This window comes from Lepisosteus oculatus, chromosome 2, assembly GCF_040954835.1.
Source record: "Lepisosteus oculatus isolate fLepOcu1 chromosome 2, fLepOcu1.hap2, whole genome shotgun sequence".
NCBI classification, from domain to species: Eukaryota; Metazoa; Chordata; class Actinopteri; order Semionotiformes; family Lepisosteidae; genus Lepisosteus; species Lepisosteus oculatus.
This window is the reverse complement of record NC_090697.1, coordinates 32,829,607-32,857,369: the sequence shown is the minus strand read 5'-3', so window position 1 is coordinate 32,857,369 and position 27,763 is coordinate 32,829,607. Positions and strand designations below refer to the sequence as shown.

Here is a 27,763-nt window from a genome sequence, read left to right as displayed (position 1 = left end):
CTGCCACTCCGATTGCTAATTATGCTCTGTAAAACTACTTTTTTATTCTTCCATTACAAAAACAATAAAGAAAAAGATTACTCAGAAAAAGAATATCTGATTCATATTTAAATATTGATTTGTTTTTTAGGGATTTCTGCAAGCTACAACTCCAAACATATTTACTTCTCTGAAGGAACCCACATCTGGAGGAAAGGAGCACTCCATTTATCTGACGTTTCAGATCTGAAAATAGTGTTCACTGGTCCTGTGGAGATCACGTCAATATCCGTCGATTGGCTGTACAAAAATATTTATTTTGTCATGGGTGGACAGGTACAAACCTAAAATTACACCATGTGATGCCTTTCTAAAGTATGTCTTTGTCTATGTTGGTTATGATTCATATATACAGTAGGGTCTTGACATCTGCAGATTTATCTTTTGTGAATCCAAGCTCATCACTCACAGGATAAGAGTCCCACACTCATGACATATCACCCTCGTCACCCACAAACTGGACTGTAAGATCTTGTTAGACCACATGCCTTGGTCCCTCCCTTCATGACCTCTTTCTTCCACGATACTGATTCACATTTCGCGGACTCCAACTTCTTACACTTCTTACATTTTGAATTATATTTGCAGCTCCTCCTCCAGTGTTAATCCTCCTTGTCTGTGATGTTCACTATTTTGCAAATCATAGCAGACTCTACATTACTGATATACATTTGTTAGTGGTCCTTATTCAGATTCCTGTGTTTATCGCTAGTTGCATACATTAGCTTACGCCTAATTTTTAATGGCTAAGAATTTAAAAGTTAAATAGGTTTTATTACACCAATTTAAAATGACTAAGTCTAAGTCTATAATGTAAATGTGCTTTTCAAAATGCACTTTTATGCAAGTACTTAGTCTCCAGGTTTTTAGTCTTTAGGCTTAGTCTTCAGGTCTTTAGTCTTCACTTTTAGAAGTACTTCTAAAAGTACTTAGCCTTCAAAAAGGCTTTATGCATCTGGAAAAAAAGTTTTAGTAATTATATTTCTTTGACTCTCTAATTGTGATGAATTACATCATCATGTGATGTTAACCTGTTATATGATGTTTCCTCTTGAGTTTAGGTTTGCTTCTGCAGTATAGATGACTGCAACAACACAGTGGACTTTATTGCTGCTAACCACAGTTTTCCCTCAAAAATTATTGCAGATCCTTACAATGGGTAAGCATGCATATACAATTCAGCTTACAGATAAAAATTCAGTTAGTGTCTTTGTGAAAAATATGCCAGATTTTGTTTATTTTTGTCCATTTTTGAAACAGAAAACAATATTAATAAATATTTTTTCTATAATTGTACTTATTCTGATGGTGACATTAATGCAGTTTTATGTGTTTATAGAAGAGTTCTGACTGTTCAATAATTAAAGAAAGGATAAATGATTTGGTCTGTGCTTACATAGGGTATACAGTAATAGCATTTGACTGCTGGATCTTGACAAATTGATCGGGAGACTTTAATTTTTTAATTAATAGTATAAAATCAAACCTTCAGGTGTAGTCTTCTACTGACTGTTTCCTTACTATTCCAGAGTAAGTTAAAAAAGAAATTTACAGGACTGTTTTTAAAATCATGGATCCATTGATTGTGCCTACTTCCTTATATGATGCAATATCAGCAAATAATATTCCTCACTTAATGACTTTTCATTATCATTCATGTCGAAAAACTATAAAGTTTATGTTTTTATGATGTTTAAATACCATTATAGCATTATTCATATCCTGTTCTTAAGAAACCATGAACAAACAGTAGTATGGATCATGAGTTGGGTTTTACCCATCTGTTACTGATTTTAAAAACCTTGGTATATAATTTTTACTTCACTGATGTTATTTTTAATGTGCTTTTCTTTTTCAGATACATATTCTTGTTGGTGGATGATGGGATTTATCGAATGTCTCTCCCACAGCTGCCTGGGCAGAAGAGTTACAATGGCTTGGTTGTGAGAAGTGACTTTATTCGAGACTTTGTTGTCAGCTTTCAGTCTAGGCGACTGCTGTATTTTAATGAAAGTGATAGAAGTATATCATCTGCCTTTCTAGATGGCTCATCTTTCAGCATCATTCGGCCCCCTGTAAGTCTGGTAGACCCAGTGATGAGTCTTACTTATGAAGACAACTTCTTCATGCTCACAGATGGAAGAGCAGTCTTCCATGAGACACGCCTTGGTGATCTGTTTTTCTACAATGAATACGTGGTGGACTGTTCTGTTCCTTTTGAGTACTTTGGGTTTGACAACTTGTACTTTTTTAGTGAATTCAGTCAGCCATATCCAGTACCCAGAAGTCCCCAAAATGTTCGGGTCTTGTTTGGATCAAACAATGCTTCCTTGAAGTGGGAGAGACCTGCAGCAATGATTGGATCAAGTGAGTGTGCCAGTACAATGTGTCTTATTATGATATATTCTAATATACTCCAAAGTATAGTAATTGGTTGGGCTGCCATGATTCATATTTTGATGTTCTTTTTCTTATGTAGATCTCCTAACTTAGACAGCCCTAAATATTTGTGTCCAGTGAAGCATCTATCACCATAATAACGATGTATTCTTGGAACAAAATCCAGAAAGAATTGTATTACTTTATAGCTGAGTATACTGATAATACATTTTCAAAAAGGGCACTGAAATCTAGATTTTCTTCCCTTAAGGCCCTGCTGCCTGGCAGAACTGGACATACACTGTGAGGATTTCTGCATTTAATTCATCTGTGATAAAGGAGTACAGGGACATTGTTGACACACAGATGGCTGCTGAAGAACTGGTGAGTTCCAGCAGATATAAAATGACTATCTGGGCAGAATCACCAGGAGGGAGAAGCCCACCTTCCAAAGCATTTGAGGGAACAACACAAAAAGAAGGTGAGATATAGCAACTATAGCAACTACTTAGCATGGGCTGTGTAAATGCAACATTGTATAATAAAATATATTATTCTTCAAATGATTCCAAATAGGTAGCTGTAGAAGTCAAGAATGAGTAAAGAGAAAGCAGTTTGCAAATGGTAGAACGTTTACACAGAACTAGGTGATAAAACTGCCTTCACAGTTGGGTCTATCTCAGTGTTTACTGTTAGTAACTACAGTACCTTTGCTGATGAACTAAACTACTGACTGAGCAAAAAGAATTGGCCTCCACAAGTACTTTTCATTAAATTATAGAAAGCAATCATCAGAATTTTACAACGAGACATTTGTTTTTACAAATGAAGGGCTCTACAATATGCTTTTTCATGAGTTTTAATTTGTGGAACAGTTACACTGAGAACCTGTTCCAGATTGTTTAATTAAAATCTAAAAAGCACTTTCGTGAGACTGGAAGCTCCTGGAAAGTCTTGAAAATGTAGATTTTGAAAGATACTGTATGTTCAGTATTCTCTGAAGAAGTTAATATTCAGATATTCTTGTGGTGATTGCTATTGAACTGTAGGAATAATTTCAAAGGAGCCCCATAGGGTTTCTTTAATTCTGGTAATTTGTCTAGGAAAAAACAGTACATTACTGAGTTATTATAGTATGTGTAACTATAGGCTAAGCCTGTTTTCTTTTGACAGTAATGGAAAATCCCTACATAATTGCTGCTGGACAAAATGCTCTTTGGAACCAAAGACTGGAAAGTTTTGATTCCAGAACATTAATTGTCCCTGATATTAAAGATGTGAAAGGTAAAATCCATGAAATGTAAAAATAAAAAAATATTTTTAATTATGCATATGTTTTTGGCTTTCTAATTTTGAATGTACACAAGAAAGCAACAGCTTTGACAGTGGTTATTCTTTATGTAAAAACAAACATGATCAAAATGTTCTTATTTGTTATATGTATGTTCATGAAAAATAAAGCACATAAACAGAAAAACAACTTTATTTGCTTACCAATTAACACATGACTTATGGGTAGTTTAGAACTGTTGATACATTTAAATGTTATACTTAACTACAACCGATTACTGTGGAATATCACAATAACAAATCACTCTAAAGCATGTAAACAAAACAAAAATAAATGTCAGAAAGGAAGGAAATGATGAAAGTCCATAATTATTATTTTTTTAATTTGACAGGAGCAGCTGTCTATTCAAACATTTCACCAAACAATTCAGTTCTACCATATACAAGATTAATCAATACTAAATAATCTCTTTTGTTTTCTGCACAATAGTCAAAATCTAAGTACCTTCTCCACACACATTTAGTACATGTATAAAACACTTCATTAGATCACATGAGAAGAAAACTCTTAATTGTGGTGATTAATTATTGAATATTGAGGTGATTATTAATATTGGCTCTGGCTCTCGCAAGCACTATAGCTACTGTCCTGATTTACCTCTAACAAGATGTAAACTTACAGGTACTGTATGGAGTCTGTTCCTAGAAATCTAGGTGGTACATTCTTTATTATCTAAACAAGGAATATTAAACTCAACTGGCTCTTGCACGTCTTCAATATAACACAGTACAGCCTGTTCAGCTCTGTTGTTAGCTATTATGTTCACTGCAGATAACTTTTGTGAACTTCGTTTGTTGTCTTTCTTTATAATTCTGCTGCTTCCACTTCTTATCTCTCTGTCTGTCTTGTTGTTCTCATTATCAAACAAAACCATTCATTACTTTGATGAACAGTCGAATGATGTACTGATCCCTTCCTGGCGGCTGGAAATTTGATTAATGAAGACACTTTTGAGCTTTAAACCTGATTGTTCACAACAGATTATATTCAAAAACAAAATTCATCTCACAAAATGTTTTTATCGTTTCTAAATGATTATAAGACCATTCAGAAAGAAATAATGAATGCCATGTTTCTCTTCCACTTTATTTTTGTCCCTCACTCTGCAGATATTGACTGGTACAATGGCACCATCTTCTGGAGTAATGGTTCAGGATATATCCATGTGACAGTGGTAGAGGATTTCAGTGGAAGTGCAAGTGTTTCTGTGCTGCCGACAATTCACAAAGGCAGTGCCTTAGCTTATGATTGGCTTGGACAACACCTGTATTGGGCTGACTCATCTTCAAGTGTGGTAATTTATAGCACTCAAACTACATATCCTTTTACCACAATGTGTGTAAGATCAATAATTTAATAGTTTTTTAATTTTCTATTTCAGATTTATAGGAAATCAACTACTTCCCTAGCACCACAAGTAGTTGCTCAAGGCAAATACCTGGTTAGGGATTTGGCAGTAGATTCTGTTAATGCATTCATTTACTGGACCACTGCACATTCTGTAGAAAGTTCAAGATTAGATGGTAAGAACCATCTCATCTTCCAGGAGCTGCCTCCGTTTTCTGGAAAACAGGTAAGGCAATAGCATGGAAAGTGGAAAGTGTTTCTGTCATAGTATCAGTGTTAGGCTTTGGATATTAATATCTACACATTTATAATGAAAAATTTATAGATTTATAGGTTGGAAATTATTTTAATTGACATTTTATTTGAAATTAAAGTGGAGTGCATTACTCTTAATGAAGAGTGTTTGCTTTTTTCTAAAGTTTCTAGAGCTCCAATTGTGCTTATTGACTGCAATAGAAAAATATTTTCACAGAAGGTTTTCAAAAAATATAGTTTTTACTTAAGGTTGTAAAGGCATAAAAACACAAAGAGGACATGTTGCCATAAATTTAGTAGCTACTAATAAGGACTGTATGTCTAATGAAGTGTTGAACTGAAAGAGTCATCTGAATGTAGAGCATCATCGCATAGTCAGGTTTAGGACCAGAAGATTGATAGATATCACATGAATTGGTCATGGAAGAAACATAAAGAAATATGATAAACGTTTCTCTGCATCAACTTCTGCAGGCTAGCTGCAACAATGCTGTATGGGCATCTTGTGCTATCAAGGCTACCTACAAGCATTATGAAACCATCTCTAGCATCTCAAGTGTTAGAACTTGCTTAGTTTGTATTCAGTCATTGTTGGTCAGCAGGCTTCACTGATGGAATCTGATTTCATCTGTTTTTCTCGGAGGAGAATACATGACTATGAAAGCTCCATAGTGAAGGATACCCTGATGCCAGTGTCTTGGAGAGAGACAGATATGATGATAGCCATGTAAGCTTGTATAGAGTGTCCAGCAGCCTCAAGACAGAACTTATAGTTGGACTGTACATGGCAGAGCCAGAGACCAGTACTGCCTTAACAAGATCATAAGCCTGGTCATTGGTCATTCCACTTCACAAACATGATCACTTTAATACTTTATTCATGGATGGCCACATCAGACATTGGATGAAGATCCTCTGTTTAATCAGTGTGTCTATATCTATAACATCACTTTTACATAGTATATCGCTTTAGTCCATTTTCATTTTAATAATAAACTATGTTTTGTGTGTATGTGCGCACAACTGTCTTCCTGGATCCAAACATTTGCTAAATATAAAATGATGATAAAAGTATCCCTATATTACTTTGAGCTGTACATTCTGCAGACAAATTGGAACACTGTCTGAACCCATCCTGAAATAAAGATGTGATTTTCGATAAAACTGAAGGATTTTTAATTTCAGGGACTTGATTTGAATGATTTTAAGTCATCATTAATCTTAAGCATCGATATAAAATAATGTATAAGTTAAAATAATTCTGTTCCCTCTGAATTCATATTGTTACAGGCAACAGGTCTCACAACAGACCTTGCTGAGGGGCATATCTACTGGCTAGTTCAAGAGGATTCATTCTTGCACTTACACAGAGCTAGTCTTCTGAAAGATGGGTAATGAAGTCTGCAACAATTCTATGAGTTCAATTAACCTAAAAAGATAAAACAGGAACTAGTGTACAAACAGTCATTGTATGAGCTGAAATACAGCTCATAAGGTTTTTTGGTTTGTCAGTGTTGTCAGGTTGCAAAGCAACATGAAAATCTTTCCTTAATTCCTAATATACTGTACATAAATTACATGAACATCTCTAAATTATCTATATTTTTACCAGGTTTATGGACATTCACATAATGGAGTTTGAAGACTGGAGTTCCTCTTGGGTGTCCCATCATTCATTAGCATATTACAGTGGGAGACTTTTCTGGCTAGATGTTGAAGGCTGGCTCACTGTACAAGAATTGAACCAGCATAGTAGTGTTGCCCTTTCCACAGATGCTAAACTAACTGCTTTTGCTCTTTTTCAAAGAACACTGAAACCTCTGCCAGGTACTTGCATTTTCAGCTTGTGGTTCACGTTTATTTCTATTCTACTAATGATCAGGTAAAATGGTCAGAAAGGTGTTGGCTTTGATGTAAGTGCAAGGTTCTGTTTTTCCACTGCTTCACTTTTTGAAAACCTTCTCACTTTTGATTTATGAGTGGCCAACGAGTAAAAAATTCAAGCAGCAGTTTTCTATCTACATCCCTCAAAATAGCAAAATTCTAACTTGAGCTGTACCACAGTTCTATTTTATTTGTATACATGATAGGATAGTATGAAAAAATGAATGATGTTTAGGTGTTTATGTTGACACGTGTAGTACGCAAGGGGCGTGTTCAGTGTGGAGGCAGAGCCCTGGATGAAAGGCGACACATTGGCTGATGAGTCACAGCTGGACCGCCTTAACCAATTGAAGAGCATCTGTTCAGGCAATATATAACCACACTGGACAGGCCTCCGACGGAATGAGTCTTCTGGGAGAGGGGAGTCGAGTCGAGTCGAGTCGAGTCGAGTCGAGTCGAGTCTCACTATACTATACTATACTATACTGGTAGTCCCAGAGGGGATTGTACCCGAGCATGAGGTCGACCATTTTCTTTATTTTTCTCCTGTCCCGTCGTGCAGTCTGGTCCCCGCCGCCAAGCGGGGTCTTTTTCCTGGCTGGGCCCCATTAGCTCTGCCCCGACGGTGCAGCGCCGCTTTCTGTGACGGAGTACTTTTGTATTTTCCCTTTTATGTTTTCTTTCGGTTCTCGCCAACCTCATACTGGTGCCGCCACCACCGCCACACACGGGGCGGGGCCAATTTACCGCCGCTCGCCGTGGCTCCTCCCACTGCCGCACTGCTATACACGTCATTTACATCCTTTAGAAAATGTGGAGAAAATTAAAAAAGCAAACTAAATGCAAAAAATCTAGTTAAAGCATATAAATTTAAATGAAGGGATTTATGTTCAAACTGTATAATAAAGCCTCACCTGGAATAATGTACACACTTTTAGTCACCACGTCATAGACAGGATATTGTTGCTCCAGAATCTGTCCAGAGAAAAACAACCAGATGCATTCCAGTGTTCAAGGACTACACTGACACACGCTGAAGGAATCAAACTTTTTTAGTCTTGGACAGAAAAGACTATGAGCTGACATGATTAAAGTTTTCAAAATCCACAAATGCATTGACAAAAAGTCTGGGAGATTTCAGCAGTGAAACATGAACCAGAGGATACAAGTGGGAAACTATGGAACTACTAACTACCAAATGGGCCAGATGGGCTGAATTACTCCTGTTTTTTGTCATCTTTATGATGTGTGATTTACCATGGATGCTTGTGTGTTAAAACAATTGTAACACTTTTTAAATGTTTGTCTTTGTATTGATATAGAACACTGTTATACTGTGGTTAGCTTCATGTAGCAATAGTCAGAGTTTTGTTACTCAGATTTGTTACAGTAAATGTGTGTGTTGCCCTTTATAGAATTCCTGAATACATTTAAAATTTTAAGCAGTTTATTCTTCTGTCCTATTTTTCAGATGGGTTTATTTCTCCCCCTGTTGTAATTCCAAAGCCAGTGCCAAAAACATCCATTCGAATCATAGGAAATTATTCCATCTTCTGGATAGTTTGGGAGAACAGCATTACTGAGTATGGCACTGTCGTCTATTGTGTCAATTCTAAAATGCTACAAAATCACAGAAGACAGCTTGATCTGAAGGTACCTACATGCCAAATGAGCTTTTTAATGTTGCAGAAAACAACTTTGCAGCAGTTGTAAGGGATGTGCAGCTACATTATGCATACTAAATTTACAATTTGTGTATTAAAATTGTTGGCTGGGATATTTCAGGAGTGAAAATATGGTATCAGATACTAAACCAATTGTAAAACACTGCAGTGGATGAGAAGGAAATGTGGGTGTACAGTATGTGTCACATATTTGTGCATTTATTACACAACATAATTGTAATCCTAAAACCAGTTACATTTGATCATTTTAAAACTGCAACATATTTTTTATAGAGTTAGAGCCCTTTCTTCCTTGTTTAGAATTTGTCCTTTACATCAAGGCACATTTACAGTATTGATTAATCAAAAAGTTATGAAAAATGCCATTTGAAAAATAGTAACTTTAGCTGTTACGTCTAAGTAGAATTTATGAACTCCTTTGAAAGATTGATCTGCAGTTTTATTCTACATTTAGTGCTTTTTGTGCATGATTTTTCATTTTTTCCCTCTGCTTCTGCTTACTGTACATCTTCCAATTTAGAAGAAGATTAATTTTCCAGCATGTAGGCTATGGAAAAGAAATCTTTGAGATTGTTATATAGAGTCTGTTTCAGTGTTAGACAAATCACTTACCTGCCTTGTAAGAAACATTTGTAGTGTATCCTGGTGCTTTTGTAAAAGCAGTCTTCTTTTTGTTGTTTTTTAATAATGGAAAATTGATTGGATTTCTTTTAAATTTAATAAATGAGATGAGATTTAATAAATATGAGATTAATATAATGTATTTGTATTATGGAAATGGTAGTATTTCCTTTCCAATGTTCTTTGGCTTTTTAGAGCATCTGGTTTTATTTTCACTGAGAGTTTTATTATCTTTAGAGTCACTTTGCCAGCTATTGTCAGTTATCGATTGAATCATCTGAACCAAGGATTGAAGTGAGAGGTTTGCAGCCTTACACTATATTTGACATAAGTATTACCCCATACACTTACTGGGGAAGGGGAAACACAACAAAGACAACCTTACAAGCACCTGAAGGAGGTATGGCATTTTTGTTTTAAAAGCAGGAGATACAGTATCTTGTTAAATGTGTAGGCTGTTGCATAGACATCAGGACCATTATATTACAATGTGTCTAAAATATGAACAACTGTGATGCATGAAATAAAGGTTACATTAATGCCTGTATGATTTGCTGTGTATGTTCCTCAGTGTAAGCCTTTATGATTCTTTCTGCTTACGTTACGAGCTTATGGTTTTTTGGTTTTTATTGCTTACTGTTGTATGGGGGAATAGAGGTTTTTTTAATTTTGATTCAGTCACCATATCTTACATTCAGCTCAAAACTTGTCAGTTGATGGTTATTGGTAAAGAAGAGTTTTTAAGTCATAGCATATCACTTCTTCAAATTGCTGCTCTTTTCTTAATCAGCTGGTTCTTTAGATTTCTTTCACTTGCTCTGACCCATTTGGATTTAGGACTTACTGTACTTGTTGTGTGGGGGAAATTTTGTTTTCATTGCCATATTATGATTTAAGATAGTAAAAAGCTTATCAATATACCGGAGAAGGATTTCCTCAAGTACAGTAACTTCACACAATTGTCTGAGAGCCTTCAGAGTTCAGTGTGTTCAGTCAACAAGGGTTGCCATGGCTGGCTGTACAAAAGTGTCTCCTGGGCACTGCCAAGTGCCTCTGGGCATACAGTGACAGTAGAGAGAGACCACCCCTGTAACCAGCACCTAGCTGTACCTGTATGGTACTGTGGAGCTCACAGCATGTTAAATGACACACCTGAGAGTACATGCATTATTCTGCCTGTGCAATCTAGGGACTGTAGATTATTCAGAAACAATTGGTGAGTGTATAAAAATAATCTGAAATATTTTTAGTGTGAAATCAGAAAGGTAAAAAATTCACATGCAGTGTTGAAGCCTGTAACATTTACTAATTTAAATATTTTTGTATCGTATGGTGTGCCCATAGGACAATTACTCCATCATTTATTCTTATTTTTCCTTTAACAAGGAGAGGTAGATGAAAGGAACAATGTTTTTCCTATTTTGTTACTATTACTTTTTTATAATGCATAATATATATTATGTTTTACTTTTGCATGTTATTTGGGAGTGTTTAGATCCATGCTGATACTTTTAAAGTTTTTTTTTGTTAAAATCAATGTATTATACTGTATATTTAATGCAGTGATCCTTTCAGTTTAATTTCAGATTGTTTGTTTTATTCTGAACAGTGCCGTCAGCGCCACAGAAACTCCGAATGTATGTGTTAAGCACCAATGAGCCATGGGATTCAGAGGCGACACAGGTGGAATTGCGATGGGATGCACCTCAACATGCAAACGGAATCATAGTGGGATACATGCTACATTACAGTGTGCTGAATACAAGCAGCTCCAATAACACATCCATTAAATGGGAAATAAAGCGTATTCTGGACGATAAAACATTTTATAAGCTCATAGACGTGCAGTATGATTCTCTAATTCTTTTTAAGGTACACCTCTCCCATTTCCTGGTTTACTTTTTCACTGTGAAATAAAAAGTTTAGTGCAGTTCTAACATTTGTCGATATGAAAGAGGCAGGTGGAACCTAGAAAGTGGGTAGAAGGATTTTAAAATCAGCTATCTTAGGGACACTGGACTTCTACGTGGAAGGTAGTGATTTTAAATACCAGTTGGGGCATCACTCTTGAGCAATGCTTTTCCCTTGGATTACTTCAGCGAAAGTGAAAGTTTTAGAGCCGAGATTTAAGTTGCTTTTTATAAAAAGCTTATGCATTTAAATTAACAAGCTTGAATAACCTTTATGTTCTTAAGATTTTTTTCTTCTGTTTTTACAGGTTCAGGCCTTTACCTCAATAGGTCCAGGAAAAATGTCCAGCATTTCACAAGCCAACACTTCAGGCAAGTGTCTTCAATTTTGGGCTGAGTTTCCTAAAAATTGTATCATTTAATAAGAAAGTATTTTTTAAGCTAGTCCAGGAACTCTTAAGTGCCTAGATATTTCAGACAAGTACATTATTTGTCTTCAGCATTTCTACTAAATGAAAGACCCATGATTGAATGCCATATTAAATAAGAGCATAAGTACAGTATAAGGTCTCCCACAGCATTGGAATAAGTTATACAACACAGCACTCATGTTCTATGTTTATTGTAAAGTTGAATTATTTCGAAATGCTTAAAAAACGCTCAGTTCTGATTCTATCTTTTTCAGAAAAAGTAATGTTTAAAAAGAAAATTGATGGAACAATTGACAAACCTCAATAGGTGTTCAGTCATCATTGCAAATTGTTTCTGCACTAAAGAGAAAAGTGTGGGCTACAGTAGAAATGAAACGTGTTGCATTGCAGGTTTTATGTGAATAAGTGAGGATGTTTAGTATTCACTATAACAAGCTGAAAATGTAAAGTGCTTTACATAACTGCTTCTGTTTTTGTTGTAGCTCTGATACCAGTTCCACGGCTTCTAATTTCAGCAGAAAAACACATTTCCCTTCTGGATATCGACACTGGCCAGACTGTTCAGCTAGTTTCAATAGAGGGCAATGCATCTCTAATTAGCTCTGGGGCTGACGAAGGAATTCTGTATGACATTGAAAATGACACACTTTATGAAACTAATGTGCATAGTAGTTCAAGAGTAAAGGTAATCTTTTTACTGATATATTTCAGACCCTAATACTGGGATAAAGGCATGCAGTTCATACAACATAAACTATTTTTGATAATGAGTTCAACATTATCCTTCAATTGATTGTCAAATATTAAAATTTCATGGAAAGATGTGATTGTTAGCCTAGATAAACCTTAGCACTGTCATGGTAATGTTAAATTTATTATGATTATTATGATTAATGTTCATATTATAAATATAAATCAGTATCATGTCAATTGTTCCATTTATGTTTTTTGGTAATTAATTAAAAAATGTTAAAATGCAATTAATAGTGCAACTTCCTTCAAAATCTTTTTAAAAATCTACAGAAATTAGCAGTGATATTGACTTTTATTGGGAATGATATTATCTGATCTAAGTTAATAGATTAATTGGAAGGTACCTATAGTTTACTTTTCTTGCAGACTTTTAGCTTAATCAGTAATTAAAATTAAATGTATGTTTGTCTATATAATTCCATCTGAACAGGGTGCATTATGCTAATCACAATGGAATTCTGAAATTAACAAGTTTTTATTATAATTTTAAAAAACCAAGAAAACACAGTAAAGCACAATATCCCCCTTTCTCAACACGGTGTTATTGATTGGACTTGAAAGACTCAACAATAGAAAAAAATTGTGAACTTTGAATCTAGTCTTTAATGTAAATGAAGGTATGTTTTTCAGTGAGCGATGACATTAGACTGTAGAATCAAGATGGGCACTGGCTAGACTTCATCTTCCTAAGAGCCAGATGAATATGGGCCTATTATATACAGTTTGAACACTTTTTTCTTGGACACATCTCGTTTTCAATTTAATGCACAGCTATCCATATACGACATGTTGACAATTTTCTGATCTGTAATGATTTTTCCACAACCTTTCATTCAACAGCATTTTTACTTTTTACACAAAAACAAAAATGTAGGCTGTACAGGGTTCAACGGGTTTTCAGGAGAAACACTCCAGGACTTTCTACCATATATCCTGCTTTGTAGCACCATGTACCCAAGCAGGAGAAAACCTCATATTAAAGGGTTAAATGATGACAAAATGCTCTGAGTGTGAGAGGCCCATAGGAGTATCATCTAGCTAGACTTCCAAGTAAGAGTGAAGAATATCCATGTTTAGAACAGTAGACAAAGAAGGAGAACCCTACTTCCAGAACTTAACCACATCAAGACATTTTTCAAAATGTGTAGAAAGGATATAAGCAGATAAGATCACTTTATTGGCCATATACAGTTTCTTGTATTAGGAATGTGTCTTTTCACAAACCCCAACTTGCTCTCCATGAGACACACAGACAGGGAGAGAAGCTTGGAGTCAGAGCGCAGGGTCAGCCATTTATACAGCGCCCCTGGAGCAGTTGGGGTTAAGGGCGCAGATCCTTAGCCACAGAGCCACCGCTCCGCCATACAAGAGACTAGGAAATACGTCTTTGAGTTGTCAAGTAACCTATTACAAGAAATTTATAATATAATAGTAAATAATTCAATGGTTCAGATTTTTGGAAGTTGATTTTATATTGTCAAGATGTTGACCTACAAATTTTTTTCATTTCTAACTTTTGTAACCGACAAAACCTTTATTGCCATCTTGTCTTTTAGTTGTTAAGATCGATTTCCCCCTGGTGGCTTGTACACAATTAGTCTCTCTGATGGATCTGGTCTCTATACAAAAAAATGACAAATATCTAAACTTTGAATGCACATCTTTTGGTGCTTTTACATACAAGTTTCACGCTTTCAAAAACATTTTAGTTTTATTCTATGATTTAACTAACCAGAAAACAAAAGTATCCTGTGGTTTCTACCTTACTGTAAAGAATCTTATATGTGAAAACTAGATTCTGCAGACGTGATTATCATTTTTATCTTATCTCTAAAGTGTTTGCAATAAATTTCTGTCCTTAGGTCCTGATGGACAGTCGCTTGTGCAAGGCTAGGGACATGGCAGTGGATTGGATTGGAAGGCATTTGTTGATTGCCTCATACTTCACCATGAGTGACATGCAGCTCTATGTGGTGGATTTAGACCTGAAACCCAGAGCATTGGAAGTTATTGTCATCCCTCAAAACAACATAAACTCTACAATAGGTGCTTTTGCTATCTACCCATTACTGAGGTATGTAGAATGAACCTGAGCTGACATAGTGATAAAAATCATAAAGTGATATTGATGCTCCTATTACTGTATTGTGATTTAATCCTGAACAAACAAAAATGTTGTGGTTCTGAGGCAGCAGGACTATGTGTTGTTTTTTCTGTATGGTGTATACTGTATATATATCAATGAAATACATTTGCTTTTTATTGCTGTAAGCAAATATCAATATACACCTTACAGAGTGATAATGATGTGAAATTGACAGAAAGGTGCTCTCTATTTTTGGAAGAGCAGGTCATTCAGGATGCCAAGAAACATTGTGAATGCTTGAGAGTTTGGACATTTCTTCAAAATGATTGTAAAACTTTTGAAACCTTTTTACTAATGTACTTTCTGAATCTAGTGTGTGTTTTTGTTCCCTCCATAATATTTACTCCACAGCCGTGTTTACTGGGTTGAAAGCTCTGATATGGAGACAAGAATTGTCTACTTAGATCTGCAAAACAACACTGTGCACTGTGTTGTCCGAGATCAATTAGAAATGAAAAACGTGTCTCTTGAAGAGGAGCCCTGTAACTGCACTACAGTCCAGTTAAATCTGGGCAATTCGATGGCTTTGGATACATCAGGCAGAGAAAATGGCCGCATTTATTTCTCCACTCAAATAGGAGACATATGGGCTACAGACCTAGAAGGATGCTGTTGCAAAAACATAACTAGAGTTCCTTTGCTGTCTGGTAAGTTGAAAATAGCTAGATTTTCAGATTTTTTTTTCAATGCAAATATGAGATTTTCTGAAATATGAGAACATAAACAGAATAAATTACTCAATTCAGTTATCATCATAGGCTGAAATCAGCATTGATCTGCAAACAACAGAAAAGACTATTTTCACCCTTTACCATTAGAATGTTTGACTGTGGAAATGATCAAACCTGACACGAATTTGTAATATGATGATTTTTTTAACAGTTTACAGTGTTTTATTGCTCACACTTAACAACATTGAACTTTGTGCAAGATCAAGATGTTGCCAACTTTTATAGCAAATATTTCCTAATATATTTATTTCTATATAAATTAGACTGTATGTACATAGATGATGTGGATCAATTGAATTCTTCAATTTGAAGACAGAATGTCAATTAAAAGAAAAAACAATATTTTTCAGAATATTGTAAACAATATTTACATATATTCTATATATTAATATTTCACATGGACACATTTATAGAAGTTAAAACTTCAGCTGAGACCCAAGATCAAATACAAGTACAAATACAAGATAAAAGAAAACCAATTTCATCCACTTTTAAATGTCCTGACTGACCTGTGTTATCACATGCCTAACTAAACAATAACGAAATGAACTTGAACTTGAACTTTATTGCCATATGTAACCGGTACTGGTACAATGGAATTCTTACTAACAGAAAGTCTCTCGTTTGTAAAACAAGTGTAAAAAACAAAACAAAGTGCAAACCGTGCATCAAGACAATGTACAAACAAACAATAGACAATGTGCAAGTAAACATGCAGACAACTGCATTGACATTCCTCAAATTCCAAGATTCTCGATCAGCCTGTTTCGCAAATGTGACTTTGCAGGCAGCTAGCAACCTGTAGGGTGCCATTGGCTAATCAAGTAGTTAGGCTCTCACTTTGTTACAGAACAAAGTCCAGAAAGTCCATACTGTACATACACATGCATGTCGACATTTGCATATAATAAATTGTAAAGTTTTCAGAACAAGAAATTTTAATTATTTTTAACATATTTAAGTATCAATCAAACATTTATCAAACAAATATCTGTGGTAGACTTTTCGATATATATATATATTATCCTCAGGTCATAAAATGATATCTACTCGGTTTTCTAGACATTATTTTTCTTCTTGGCCTTAAAGGCACATATTGTATATTGCTGAATTGCAAACACTAGCGTTATGTACCGTAACTATATAAAATAATGTCATATTGTGTTTCCTCCTTGATACAGGTGAAAAAATCAGGAGTTTGATTGTTGATGAACAGTTCATTTACTGGACTGCCATAGCGGGCAATAATGAGACAGTGTTTCTGATGGAAAAATCCAGTGGCCAGCAGAGGGCCTTGTTCACTGAGAAACACCCTGTTCACCTCAAGGCTTACAGTTCAAATCTGCATCCTTACCCAGGTACAGTACATGTGAGATACTGTATGAGAACATTCTTTCATACTCTATTCAAAACTCTGACAGCTATATTAATACGCGTCTTTCAAAACCTTTTCTGCGTATGAAGGTTTAGAAATGCTATCATGAGAGTAAAGAGAGTAAAGATGTGAATGATTATATCTTGTGTTCGAACGGTTATTTCACATTAACGGCCGTGTGACTAAAGGTTCTGTCGCCAGCGGTTATTTCGGAAATTTTCCAAACTATTAGGTAACTGCTGTCTTCGGAGTGCAGTTCTCTGCTCGGTGTGAATATTTCAACCGTAGCAGTTCATTAAGAAAGAAGTACTACTTTAAAATCCATATCATAACGAAGTGGGAGAAAATGAAAGAATGCTAATATTGGACTTATACAGTAAACACGTGGCTTCGTTTTTGTTGACAAAAGAGAATTCATTGTTAAGGTTTTTAGTTAAGAATCGAACAAGCTGAAGAATTTTGTGAATACAGTAGCCCACTAGTGTAGCCTGGATGTAGCAAACGTCTGTATCGTTTTTTTCTGTGTTCCGTGTTGCAAGTGCTTTATCTTGGTTTTTTTTAAGATGGAGAAGAGCTTCTTTATGATGTTTTACTTGTGCGAAATGAGTTCTCAAACAGAATGAGAACTGTGAAACACATCTTCAACTCGACTAATACGCTTTTGTTCTGCGTTAGTACAACATTACCAGTCTAACTTGTTTAACATAACATAAAAAGTGAGATCATGTATGTATTCAGTGTAGTCGATGTTTTGTTTTACAGAGAAAAACTGCTTGATACCAGCTCCAAACAAGGATAAAGCTAGAATAATTCGAGCTTCAAACAGCAGTTTTGTGCTTGAATTCCCCCAATACAGTCCTCTCACTCAGTGCAATGGGATAACCTTGCCCAGACCTACCTACCTACTATATTATGGTGTTGTGAAGAACGTTAGCAATGGATACAACTGCTTACATGGACTGCAGTGTACTGTTGTGGTAATATTGCAATTCACTAATTTCTTTCAGATGTTTGCATTTTTAGACTTTGAAGATTATATTGGGTATTTCAACCACAACAAGATTTTCACATCAGTGTCTATGGCCAAAGGCTGATTAAAAACTGTTCTCATGATAAAAACGACACCTTTGTTCTGCTGTACCAGCATGCTAGTGTGCATAATCATTATTTTAGTGTTTAATTAAATACTTGTAGTGGTTCTGCAGAAATACTGTAGTCCCTTTAAGAAAATGGCCAAATAACTGGGTGAAAACCCTCAATGTTTTTGCATTTAATTGTGTTTATTGCAAGGACTGTTTTGCTGTTTGATAAACAGACATCTTTTTTTAATGAAACCTTGCATAATAAGACATTCCAGAATCATTCAGCTTTCTAAATAGGCATTTTGTATAGTTTTAAAACACTCAAGTAAAAGGACATGTGAATAATAAAAAATTTTAATTTAAATCCAGAAAACCTATAGAGCTGAGCTCAATATATATAATGAAACATGAAAAATACATTATGATGAATTTTGATTTAATAAAAAAAGTTTTATGTGCTTTTATATGTAGATTAAAATGGAACGCTACTACTCCTGATGCTCTGTGAAGAAACATATAAATAAAAAATGTTAAAAAATCAAAGCACAAGGTCAAATGATTGGGTTTGTTTTTTTGAAGCATCAAAACAACCCAAAAACAATCATATCTTCTCAAAGGTGAAAAGATGAATGTGAGTGGGATTTTTTCAAGGTTTCATCTACAGTAAATCAATGTCCCATTTTGTGAAATTTATAAATGCCCTTTTTGTGAAAAGAAAGCTGTGCTTTCATGACAGTTTTTATCTTTCCTGTGGCTTGGTTCCAATCATTAAAAAAAGATATTTGTTAAGAAAGGTTAATCTATATAATCCATCAATTTGCCAAACATTATTAATGCTAAAACATTGAGCAGTTAGTCACAAAAGTTAAATTATTATTTTTAATGACCATATAGTATTTTATATTAGCACTTAAATTCACTCAATGTGGACATGAAGGTGCTTGGTATCTTCTTGGCTTTTCCTGTAATTAGTTTTCTTCTGTCTTGATTTGCTACATGTGTTCTCCTTGTTATGTATTCTTCTTGAGAAGTTTACTGTAGCACACTGACTAATTGCTGATCCAGAGAAAAATAATTGCTTCCGAAAACGTTTAGCAGATTTAGTTGCAGATAATAATATTGCAAAGCAAATACACTGCTGTAGGTCTAATGATTAATCTGTGATTATAGGATGTCCAGGAACCCATTTTTCATCTCCAAGGATTACAGGCATTCACAACCTATTTAATGCAAACTGCTGTGAAGAATTACTATGGGGGCTTTGAGGAACATCTTGGAGAAGAGGTCATTAACTCTACTTTTTTTGGAAGTAAGGTGTTAGTTACAAATTACTTGTAGTCGTTTATTGTCCATCACAAACAACAAGGCCTTGTACCAACCCTGCAGTAACTCATCTGAAATCCTAACCCTACTGTTCACCCTAATTCAAGTTTTAGCTCTAAACCCAGTTCTGTTTCAGATAGCCCCTTCCCATAGCCTTAACTCAAACACTAACAGAAGTTCAACTCCAAATCCTCATGATTTAGTTTTCTGTAACTATTTCTTCTTGGTTTGCTATATAAATATCTATCTTGCACATACTGTAGAATTATTGTGTCGTTCCCACTTGAATTTGTCACTATTGTTACAATACAGCCGTAGAATTTATTTGTTCGCTTAAATCGTTTAGAATGGTGACAGCCTGATTTTTCATTTCTCAGCACCTGGGGCAGTTACAAACATTACTCTCACTGTGGCCTCTGACAGAGCTGTTAACTTATCATGGACTGAACCTTCGCAGCCAAATGGTCCCACTGCTAAAATCAGGTATCAGGCCCTAATAAATGCATTGGACTGTTATCCCTCAGAACCTCAGACAAAAAATGAATTTCCTGAGCACTGCCTTTCAATGATGTTTCATCATCTCAGAGGAGGTACATCGTATAAATTTGAGGTATGTTCAGTTATTTTTTAGATGTGCTCTTATATACAATATACTGTGTTTATATTTTTCTTGATACTGCGTTAAGAAAATGTGGTTTGATTTTGGCTTTAATCTTTCAAAGAATGAGTAACAAATGACTAAACTGCTTCTTAATATATTGGTATCTGTACTAACTAGTAAATGGCAAGTTGTAGCATTTAACATCCTTTCCTGTTGCACTGCGACGAACTGGCATCCTGTCCTGTCCTATGTTGTGCCCTCTGCTTCCAGGACAGGCCCTTATCAGCAGCATTCTGATAATTGATGAGTGTTTCAGTGCAATTAGTGAAAAACTTATATAGTGTTTCCACTGTGTGTCAGTTTACATAACAACTTTTGAATATTTAACGACCTCATTTTCCACTGATAACCACCTAAACCTTTAGACTAAGTCTTTGATTCAGTCTCTCTTTTTACCAATAATGAATTGTGTCTGAAAGGTTGCAAAGATATGTCTTTCTCCTCATTTCCCTATAAAGAACAATGGCTTTAATAATAGATAGATCTAAAGATAGATGAGCTCCACAGCCACACCAAAAACCTCAAGTGAGGGATAACGTACGATTCAAAATCAAAAGAGTAATGTTTTGTATTATTGACTTTTGATTTATATTAGACTGTTTATTTTCTTGATCTCTTTGAACTGTATTTCATATAAAGGTACTGTCATTTCACCCTGAAGAAAACTGGTTTTCCATCAGTGCTCCACTCCGTGTTACAACCTTCCAGTCCCCTTCTGCACCAATACTTGTAACTCTGGGCAACACCAGTGTAGAACTACAGTGGAAAGCACCCAGTGACAATAGTACAAGGCACTTCTGGTTTGAACTATCTGAGGTAAAGACAAGACAAGAAATGAAAAATCAGGTCATTTCCTCAATATGCCCTCTGTGTTTTGAACACAACAATGGAATGATTTGAGATAAGAATGGAGAAATCAAGTTGAGAAGTCAAATTGGTTCAATTGAATATTGTTGAGAAAGCATTATTCTAACCACTCCTTTTGGATTTTGTTCTAAAAAAAAAAGAAAAGGCTGAAAAAACCAAAGTGACTCCAATAATGATTGTTTTTTTTTATGATGCTTCATAATGTTTAAGAAGAACATCAGTTTTCTAAAAGCTGCAGGTATGTGTGAGCTGAGGAAATGGGCTACGTCTTAACTCTAATAAACTGTTCTGTGCTAATTCTTAACATTTGCAGCCACTCACTGGAATATGGTATCAGCCACAGACTGAATGCAGGAATGGATCTATGAATACATGCGTCGTGTTATCCATTCATCCAAACAGGAAGTATTTGGTTCGAATTAAAGTGCTTTATAAGACTGAGGAGGCAGCTGTTTCACCAGAAGTGGCATTCACAACAACAGGTAAGACGAGAGGGATTTGTCAGTGTGCTACAGTATGTAAGAAAAAACCAAAACTTTTTGAACATGGAAATAAAAACTGAAATAAGCCTTCCAAGCAAAGTACAACTCATTTGACTAAATCATGCGTTTACTTATTGAAGAGACTTTGCTCTCTTTGATTCTGGTTTTTGTTTGTAATGGATTGTAAAACATTGATCTTTAACAGCTGGAGTCCCAGGCAAGCCTGGAGTTCCGAGGTTCTGGAAAGAAGGAAAGACAATTGAATGGCAGAAGGCTGAAGACAATGGTTGCAGCATCACTTACTACATACTGGAGATCAGGTCCCCTTAATTAGTGATGCATTTGTCAACATTTGTAACATTTGCAACAGTGTTCTCTTTTATTTTGTTTGTGTCAGATGTACAGTACAAACCAGATGATTGAATAGCTCATGCATGAGCTGATAGATTGACCATCCTGATTGGCCAGTCAATCCATGGGTTTGCTGTCTCAAATAAGACAGTTGTGGAAAGGAAGAAACTTTCAGTTAAAGTCTGACCTCAAAGGAGCTGGTGGAGGCCCCAGATATCTTTTGTTTATTCAGTCTTGGTTAATCAAGAAACTGATAAACTTGTTAAGCCAAGTTAAAGTGAATCTGGCAAAGTTCCACACCTGGTAGAACTGGCTTTATCAGTTTAGGTCACTCTGATTTTAAATTTTAGTTAAAGGGCATGTTATATTTAGCTAAATCTGTTTGATAAGGCATTAATTAATGCATTATTTAACTACTTTATTTGCTCCTTACCACAGTGCTATATCTCATCAATCTCATCAATCCCTTTATACATGGATTTAGGATTAAATAGACTAATAGATCACACATACCATTCAAAATCTACAATTTACTTATAAAATAATTTACAAACATTTGATGTTTCCATTAATCAAATAATAAAGGAAAATAAGGTTTTAAAAAAAAAACATCCTGCATTTATAAAGTTACCTGACATCTCAGAGAAAAAATGAAGAGGAAATAGTGGCTTAGAGGCAATCATTATTTTAATATTTCCAGAAAGTGATTTTAAAGCTACAGTAGGACGTCCTATTTTCTTTTTAATGGGGGTAGTCACAGTGTGATGTATAATAGAACAGATGAGAGTAAATCAGAGAAACAGAAGGTAGGTTTAGAATGGCAAACATGTCTTTGTGAGTGAGCAGTCCCTGGAGAAGATTTGTGGTGTTAGAGAAATGATCTCTTCTTTAAAATTTACATCAAAATTAATCTTCATTGTATTTATATCTCATTAATATTCTTGCATTGCAGAATGCATGATAACATGTGTATTGATTTTTCCTGCTGGCCTCCAGGCAGGTGCAGAAGAAGAGTGTTGCAGCGAATGAGACTGACCCTGGACCCTGGCGGCTGGTTCACAATGACTCCTGCAGCTCAAGTGTTTGCACCTGGAAAGCTAAAAACCACAGGGGGTCCTTTCAGTTTCGTGCAGCAGCTGCCAGTTTGCTTGGTCTTGGAGAATACAGTGATATCAGTGGGGCTATAGAATTGCACAGTACGTTTCACTATTTCAGCTTTCGAAGTCTGGAAATGTGCCCATTTTATTTTTTTTGTATGTACTGTACTTGCTGTACTTGCTTCATGACCAGAGTGTGCCAGTAAGAATAGGAGAATAAATCCAGGTGTCCAGGCTAAATTCTACTCTGACCCACTCAATCTGGCTATCTGACCTTAAAGTTCCCCTTTAATGTTATTGGTGAAGTGATTTCTCATTTTTCTCTCTGGTTTTCTGTGTTATTGGGCTGTACCACATCACACCCAGATTGGTGCTGCACTTCGGTGGTGGATGAGGACACTCTTTGGGTGTCTTTGATATGAAAAATGTTTTGTAAATTTAATTTATAATTATTACTACATAAAATCTGGTGCATCAACACAAGTAGTACTGTCTTGCCCAGCCTTGTCAATTATAGCAATTAAAAACCTTTGGGGAAACTTGTATGAAGTGTGATCTGCTGGCAAATAATACTAATCAACTTCTAGAAGCTCATTTAATCTGGGGAGGGAACAGGATACCAAGGTCAACAGGCTGTGTATTGTTGTTAACTGTATTTATAGCAGGGACAACTGATTTCAGAATATTACGCCTTGTACATTTTACAACATCCCCCATAAGCACAAAGAATTATTGATCACCGTACAATATGTAGTGTCTACATCAAAAGTTAATCACAAGCAAAAATAATGATCTCCCAAGGGATAAAAAAAGATCTGAGGCCACTCAGATCTACAGTACGTCACTGGTATAGTGACTGCTATACTGAGGTATAGTGGTGTGCCATTGTAAACAGAACAAATGACTACATCTAAACATACACACTGACCTTTCTTTCACTTCATTCCAGGCGATTCTCACAATGTAGATCCGTTCATTACTGTGACAGCAGTGACTGCAGTTCTTGTATTGCTGGTAATGATAATTGCTTTGGGTAAGTATTTTAGCAGAGCAGTCACTGAGTATAATATTTTATTATGGCATAAATAAATGTTAATTGACACTGATCAATGTTAGAAAGCAGAACAGAATAAAGAGATTCTTCTTATATAGTCAAACACAGCAACCATCACAGCTGGTTCATCTTTATTAAAGCTCATTGCTGTGGTATGTTGTACTTTCCTTGATTTTGAACCTATTATCATTCATAAATATTCATATATTTCATAATCCACAGCAATATGTGCTCTTAAAAAACACTATAAATGTGAAAAGTGTTTCTTACAATATGCATATTCAACCCATGGTACAGGCCATTTGAGAGCATTGATAATATATAAAACAATGCAAAAAGTGATTTAAATTTAGCAGGGAAGGCTAGTTTGTCTTAAATGGGATAGAGAACCAGACAGGCTAGGAGGTAGAACTGTTTGGGATGCAGATTTGGACTATACTTTCTGTTCTTGTTAGAAAACTAGCTCACCAACTGAACTATTTTTAACTCGTACTTAGAATGTGTACAAAAACTTGGGCAGCTCCAGGTAAAAACTACTGTCAACTCACTCCTGAGTGTTCTGTGAGTTTGTGTGCGTTTGTAACTAATGTGCTTCCAGTATGTATTTCTGCATTTACTATGCATCTTCAGGCACTACATCTTTCGCTTGTGAGATTATGAAAATCTTAAGGTCTACTTTGTGAGGTCAGATAAAGACCACGGAAAAATACCATTAAAACACATTTGGTGACACTCATTTACAGAAAGAAAATATACAAAATATTATATTTTTGTTGCAAAAATTCTGTCTTCTGAGCTTGTTCTATTAATGCTGTTTTGTGAACATCCCCCAGTTTTATATTTGTTTACATTTTTTATCATGGTGTGTTTTAATTGGAGTTCACAGAAACACTATTATGGAACAAGTACAGGCTAATTCATTATGGAACAAGTACAGGCTAATTCAGCACTGAAGAGTGGAAAGAATAGAACACATTACAGCTAAAGCCTTCAAGTATGAATGACACCATAAAAAGATTCAAAAGCCAGAGCCTAGTGTATTTTGTTCTACATTTTAACATGAAATTAACCTCTACTTGCTTCTGTGCAGCTTACACACTGACAAAGTTCCCTGCTCAAACTCTCTGTCATGTCAATTTGACATCAGTATATACAAATAACTATTAGGATCATGGTAGGATGACAGACATGAACTAGATCTGTTATTTCTAGTGTCATGTGATGGGCCATACTGTGCTTTTATACTCTGAGCTGTATAGGGGTCTGGGAGAAAATGCAGGGTGAATGCATGCTTGCCTTTTTTAAGATTAACTGGAAAATAAATTGTTGATTACAAGTGACTGTGAAATGTCACAATATTTTTCTTGGAATTGGGACTGGGTGGCTCCAGTGAGTATTCAAAGTAACATACTGTAATACTACCCATGTCCAAGGTTCAGAACCTGTCTGATCTCCATAAAGATGGGGGTGGAGGACACACCCCAATACCTGTCCATGCAAATAGTGATTCTGGTTGTACTCTCTTTGAACACCTTTGTAAAACTACTGGTGTGGGGTGTCTTAAAATGGGAATTTTAAATGGGGGTCAGGGTTAGAAAAAAAACACAGTAGCTCTGTGGTACAAATCAAATGTAGTCTGTTTACAGTGCTGCAAACATTAAACCAAACAGCAGAACAAAGCCTTTGTCTTTTTCCAGCTCTTGATTGACTTCTTGAATCTCTAACAAAACTTGGCATCTAATCTGCTTACCAGTTTTCCAAAACTCTTTTCTCTTGAGAGTCTTCAAAACACTGTTCCAAAATTTAAAATCTCTCAAGTTCCTCAGTTATGCACTCACTTGGTACTGTAAGTCTGTGTTTTTTCCTTCCCCCTCTGGTACAACTGTTGCCAAGTGGTCAGGTGACTAAGGGCATCTGATCAATCCCGACAGCATTCTGGGGAATGTAGTCCAGACAAGAATCTCCCCCTCATCTGGAGTCGCCACCCTCTTACAACCTTCAAATTTCCCTTTGAACATTTACATTTTTTACTACTAAATAAAACGTCATTTTAATACAAATCCCACTTTCTTTTCTGTTTTTTTCTAGTTGTGTATAAAAGACACAAACAAAAGAAGTCTTGTCCTAACAACATAACCATTCACTTGGAGCCAGATCAAGAACTTGATAACCTCCGGGGGCTGGTGGGACTGGCTAATGCCTGCTATGCTATAAGGTAAATGAACCAATGTACTGTAACTGTGATCTAACCAATAGGACACATAAACAAAAGCAGGCTAAGAGTGCTAAATTGTATTGTGTGTATTAAAGAATACTGTGGTGTAGTCTAACATGCTTCACTGCACATCATAAAATAAAGAACATGCTGAAAAAACTATTTCTCCTCACAATATCAGGGATTAAATGGTTTGGGATGTAAGCTTTGCGAAATGCCACCAGACTTTTTCCATCTGTTGAACCAGAATTTTTGGTGATACAACGTAGCTGTGTGTTTTATAGGTAGGTGTTGCAATGCAGAAGGTGATGGCCATAAAGGGTTGTTTATCCTCTAATGGCAGCAGCTGATAGGTGGCTGAGTGCCAGGGTGGCACAAAGCCAATAAGGATGCATGTACACTATGTGAAGCTCAATGAGTTCTCTAGTTACTTTTGTGTTTTAAACCTTGACAGTAAACAAAATTGATTTTTGAAGGATTGAGGGAAAAGCTCATTCATTTGAAAATCATTTGATGGCCTTTTAAAATATAAGGGGCTCAATCTACTGCACCATTGCCTTTGTCTCCCCCGCACCTCTTAAGTAACAAAATGTCATCATTCAGGAGAGGACTTGTATAAAAAAAGGTGTCATGCTGCAAAGCGGATGAATTCAGTTTTGATAGTACCATGGCATAATGTAAACGTGCTCTTTAAGGCTAGTATGGAAAGATCTAAGACACAAAAAGCCGCGGACGGCAACAGATAGACAAGCACCTCTGCTTACAGTCCATTCAAATTAAAATGTCTTCTTTCTGTGTCCAGTACTCTTCCAAATGCTTGTGAGACCAGCAGACTGCCAGTGTTTCCAAGGGAGAGGCTTAAACTGCTGAGTTTCCTGGGCAGCGGGGCTTTTGGTGAGGTCTATTCAGGCACTGCTGTGAACATCCTGGGGGATGGAACTGGAGAAACCCAAGTGGCCATAAAGGTGAACTCGTCCAAAGCACAAAGAAGCCGTACATTCTCCTTCCCATTCCGTTTTTCCTCCTATTTTTAAGACAAACCTCAGGGTCTAATGTAACAGAATTGTCAGCTACAGGCAGTTTGTTCTAAAATGACAAATTGCTCTTCAAGGTGCTCCTTTGTTATGAAGTCTTTTGCGGTTCCTCGTTGCTTTTCCAGGAGATGGCGCTGTTGATTTCTCACTTTAGCGTGCACGGAGGGATTGTTTTGTTTCTGTCAAGTTGCACATTGTAATTTGCTAGGTAGTTTTAGGTTCGGTAAATGCTTTGCAAAATACAAAGCAGAAGCAGTTAGGAAAACATATTCTTTAATTTGTCAAAAAAATTACTCAATGGAAGAAAATGCAGGTGATACAAAGGTACTGTACAGTACCATCTTTTATATACAAATGCATTCACCCAATTTGCAGTCTTGATATCTGGAAAATAATTCTCTTTTTTATTCTTTCAGTCAGTCATTTCTGTTTCATTTAAGAATGAAACTTTAGTAGCAATATGCAGTTTTAAATGAAATCAGAGGACAGCATGATCCAGAAAAGCTAGATACCTGTCACACTTGCCTGTTTTAATCTGCAGTCCTGTCCAAAATAAGGTTGCCAAAACTGACCTAAAGACATGGAAACTAATAATATAGCCCTATTAACTAAATAATCAATTCAATCAATTAATTAAAGAAGGATAGTACAAAATTCAAAAAATATATTTTGCTCGTCAGTTTCAGGTTT

The 27,763-nt window shown here is 35.7% G+C and overlaps 1 protein-coding gene across 1 annotated transcript in view; it reads left to right on the top strand.

The window, feature by feature from the left end:
• The first annotated feature begins 242 nt into the window (after positions 1–242).
• ros1 (c-ros oncogene 1, receptor tyrosine kinase) overlaps positions 243–27,763 on the top strand; it is a 54,057-nt gene continuing 26,536 nt past the window's right edge. Inside the window, exons 1-27 of the mRNA XM_015355816.2 lie at positions 243–315; positions 1,101–1,198; positions 1,898–2,406; positions 2,690–2,899; positions 3,592–3,702; positions 4,879–5,063; positions 5,151–5,342; positions 6,662–6,762; positions 6,984–7,198; positions 8,727–8,908; positions 9,799–9,961; positions 11,171–11,433; positions 11,780–11,843; positions 12,385–12,587; positions 14,518–14,729; positions 15,153–15,448; positions 16,714–16,890; positions 17,670–17,884; positions 19,160–19,298; positions 19,690–19,922; positions 20,613–20,789; positions 21,154–21,322; positions 21,528–21,642; positions 22,670–22,869; positions 23,720–23,803; positions 25,913–26,039; positions 26,842–27,004. Coding sequence (XP_015211302.2) covers positions 304–315; positions 1,101–1,198; positions 1,898–2,406; positions 2,690–2,899; positions 3,592–3,702; positions 4,879–5,063; positions 5,151–5,342; positions 6,662–6,762; positions 6,984–7,198; positions 8,727–8,908; positions 9,799–9,961; positions 11,171–11,433; positions 11,780–11,843; positions 12,385–12,587; positions 14,518–14,729; positions 15,153–15,448; positions 16,714–16,890; positions 17,670–17,884; positions 19,160–19,298; positions 19,690–19,922; positions 20,613–20,789; positions 21,154–21,322; positions 21,528–21,642; positions 22,670–22,869; positions 23,720–23,803; positions 25,913–26,039; positions 26,842–27,004 — 4,815 coding nt within the window. The 5' untranslated portion in view covers positions 243–303. The remainder of the gene's footprint in view (positions 316–1,100; positions 1,199–1,897; positions 2,407–2,689; positions 2,900–3,591; positions 3,703–4,878; positions 5,064–5,150; positions 5,343–6,661; positions 6,763–6,983; positions 7,199–8,726; positions 8,909–9,798; positions 9,962–11,170; positions 11,434–11,779; positions 11,844–12,384; positions 12,588–14,517; positions 14,730–15,152; positions 15,449–16,713; positions 16,891–17,669; positions 17,885–19,159; positions 19,299–19,689; positions 19,923–20,612; positions 20,790–21,153; positions 21,323–21,527; positions 21,643–22,669; positions 22,870–23,719; positions 23,804–25,912; positions 26,040–26,841; positions 27,005–27,763) is intronic.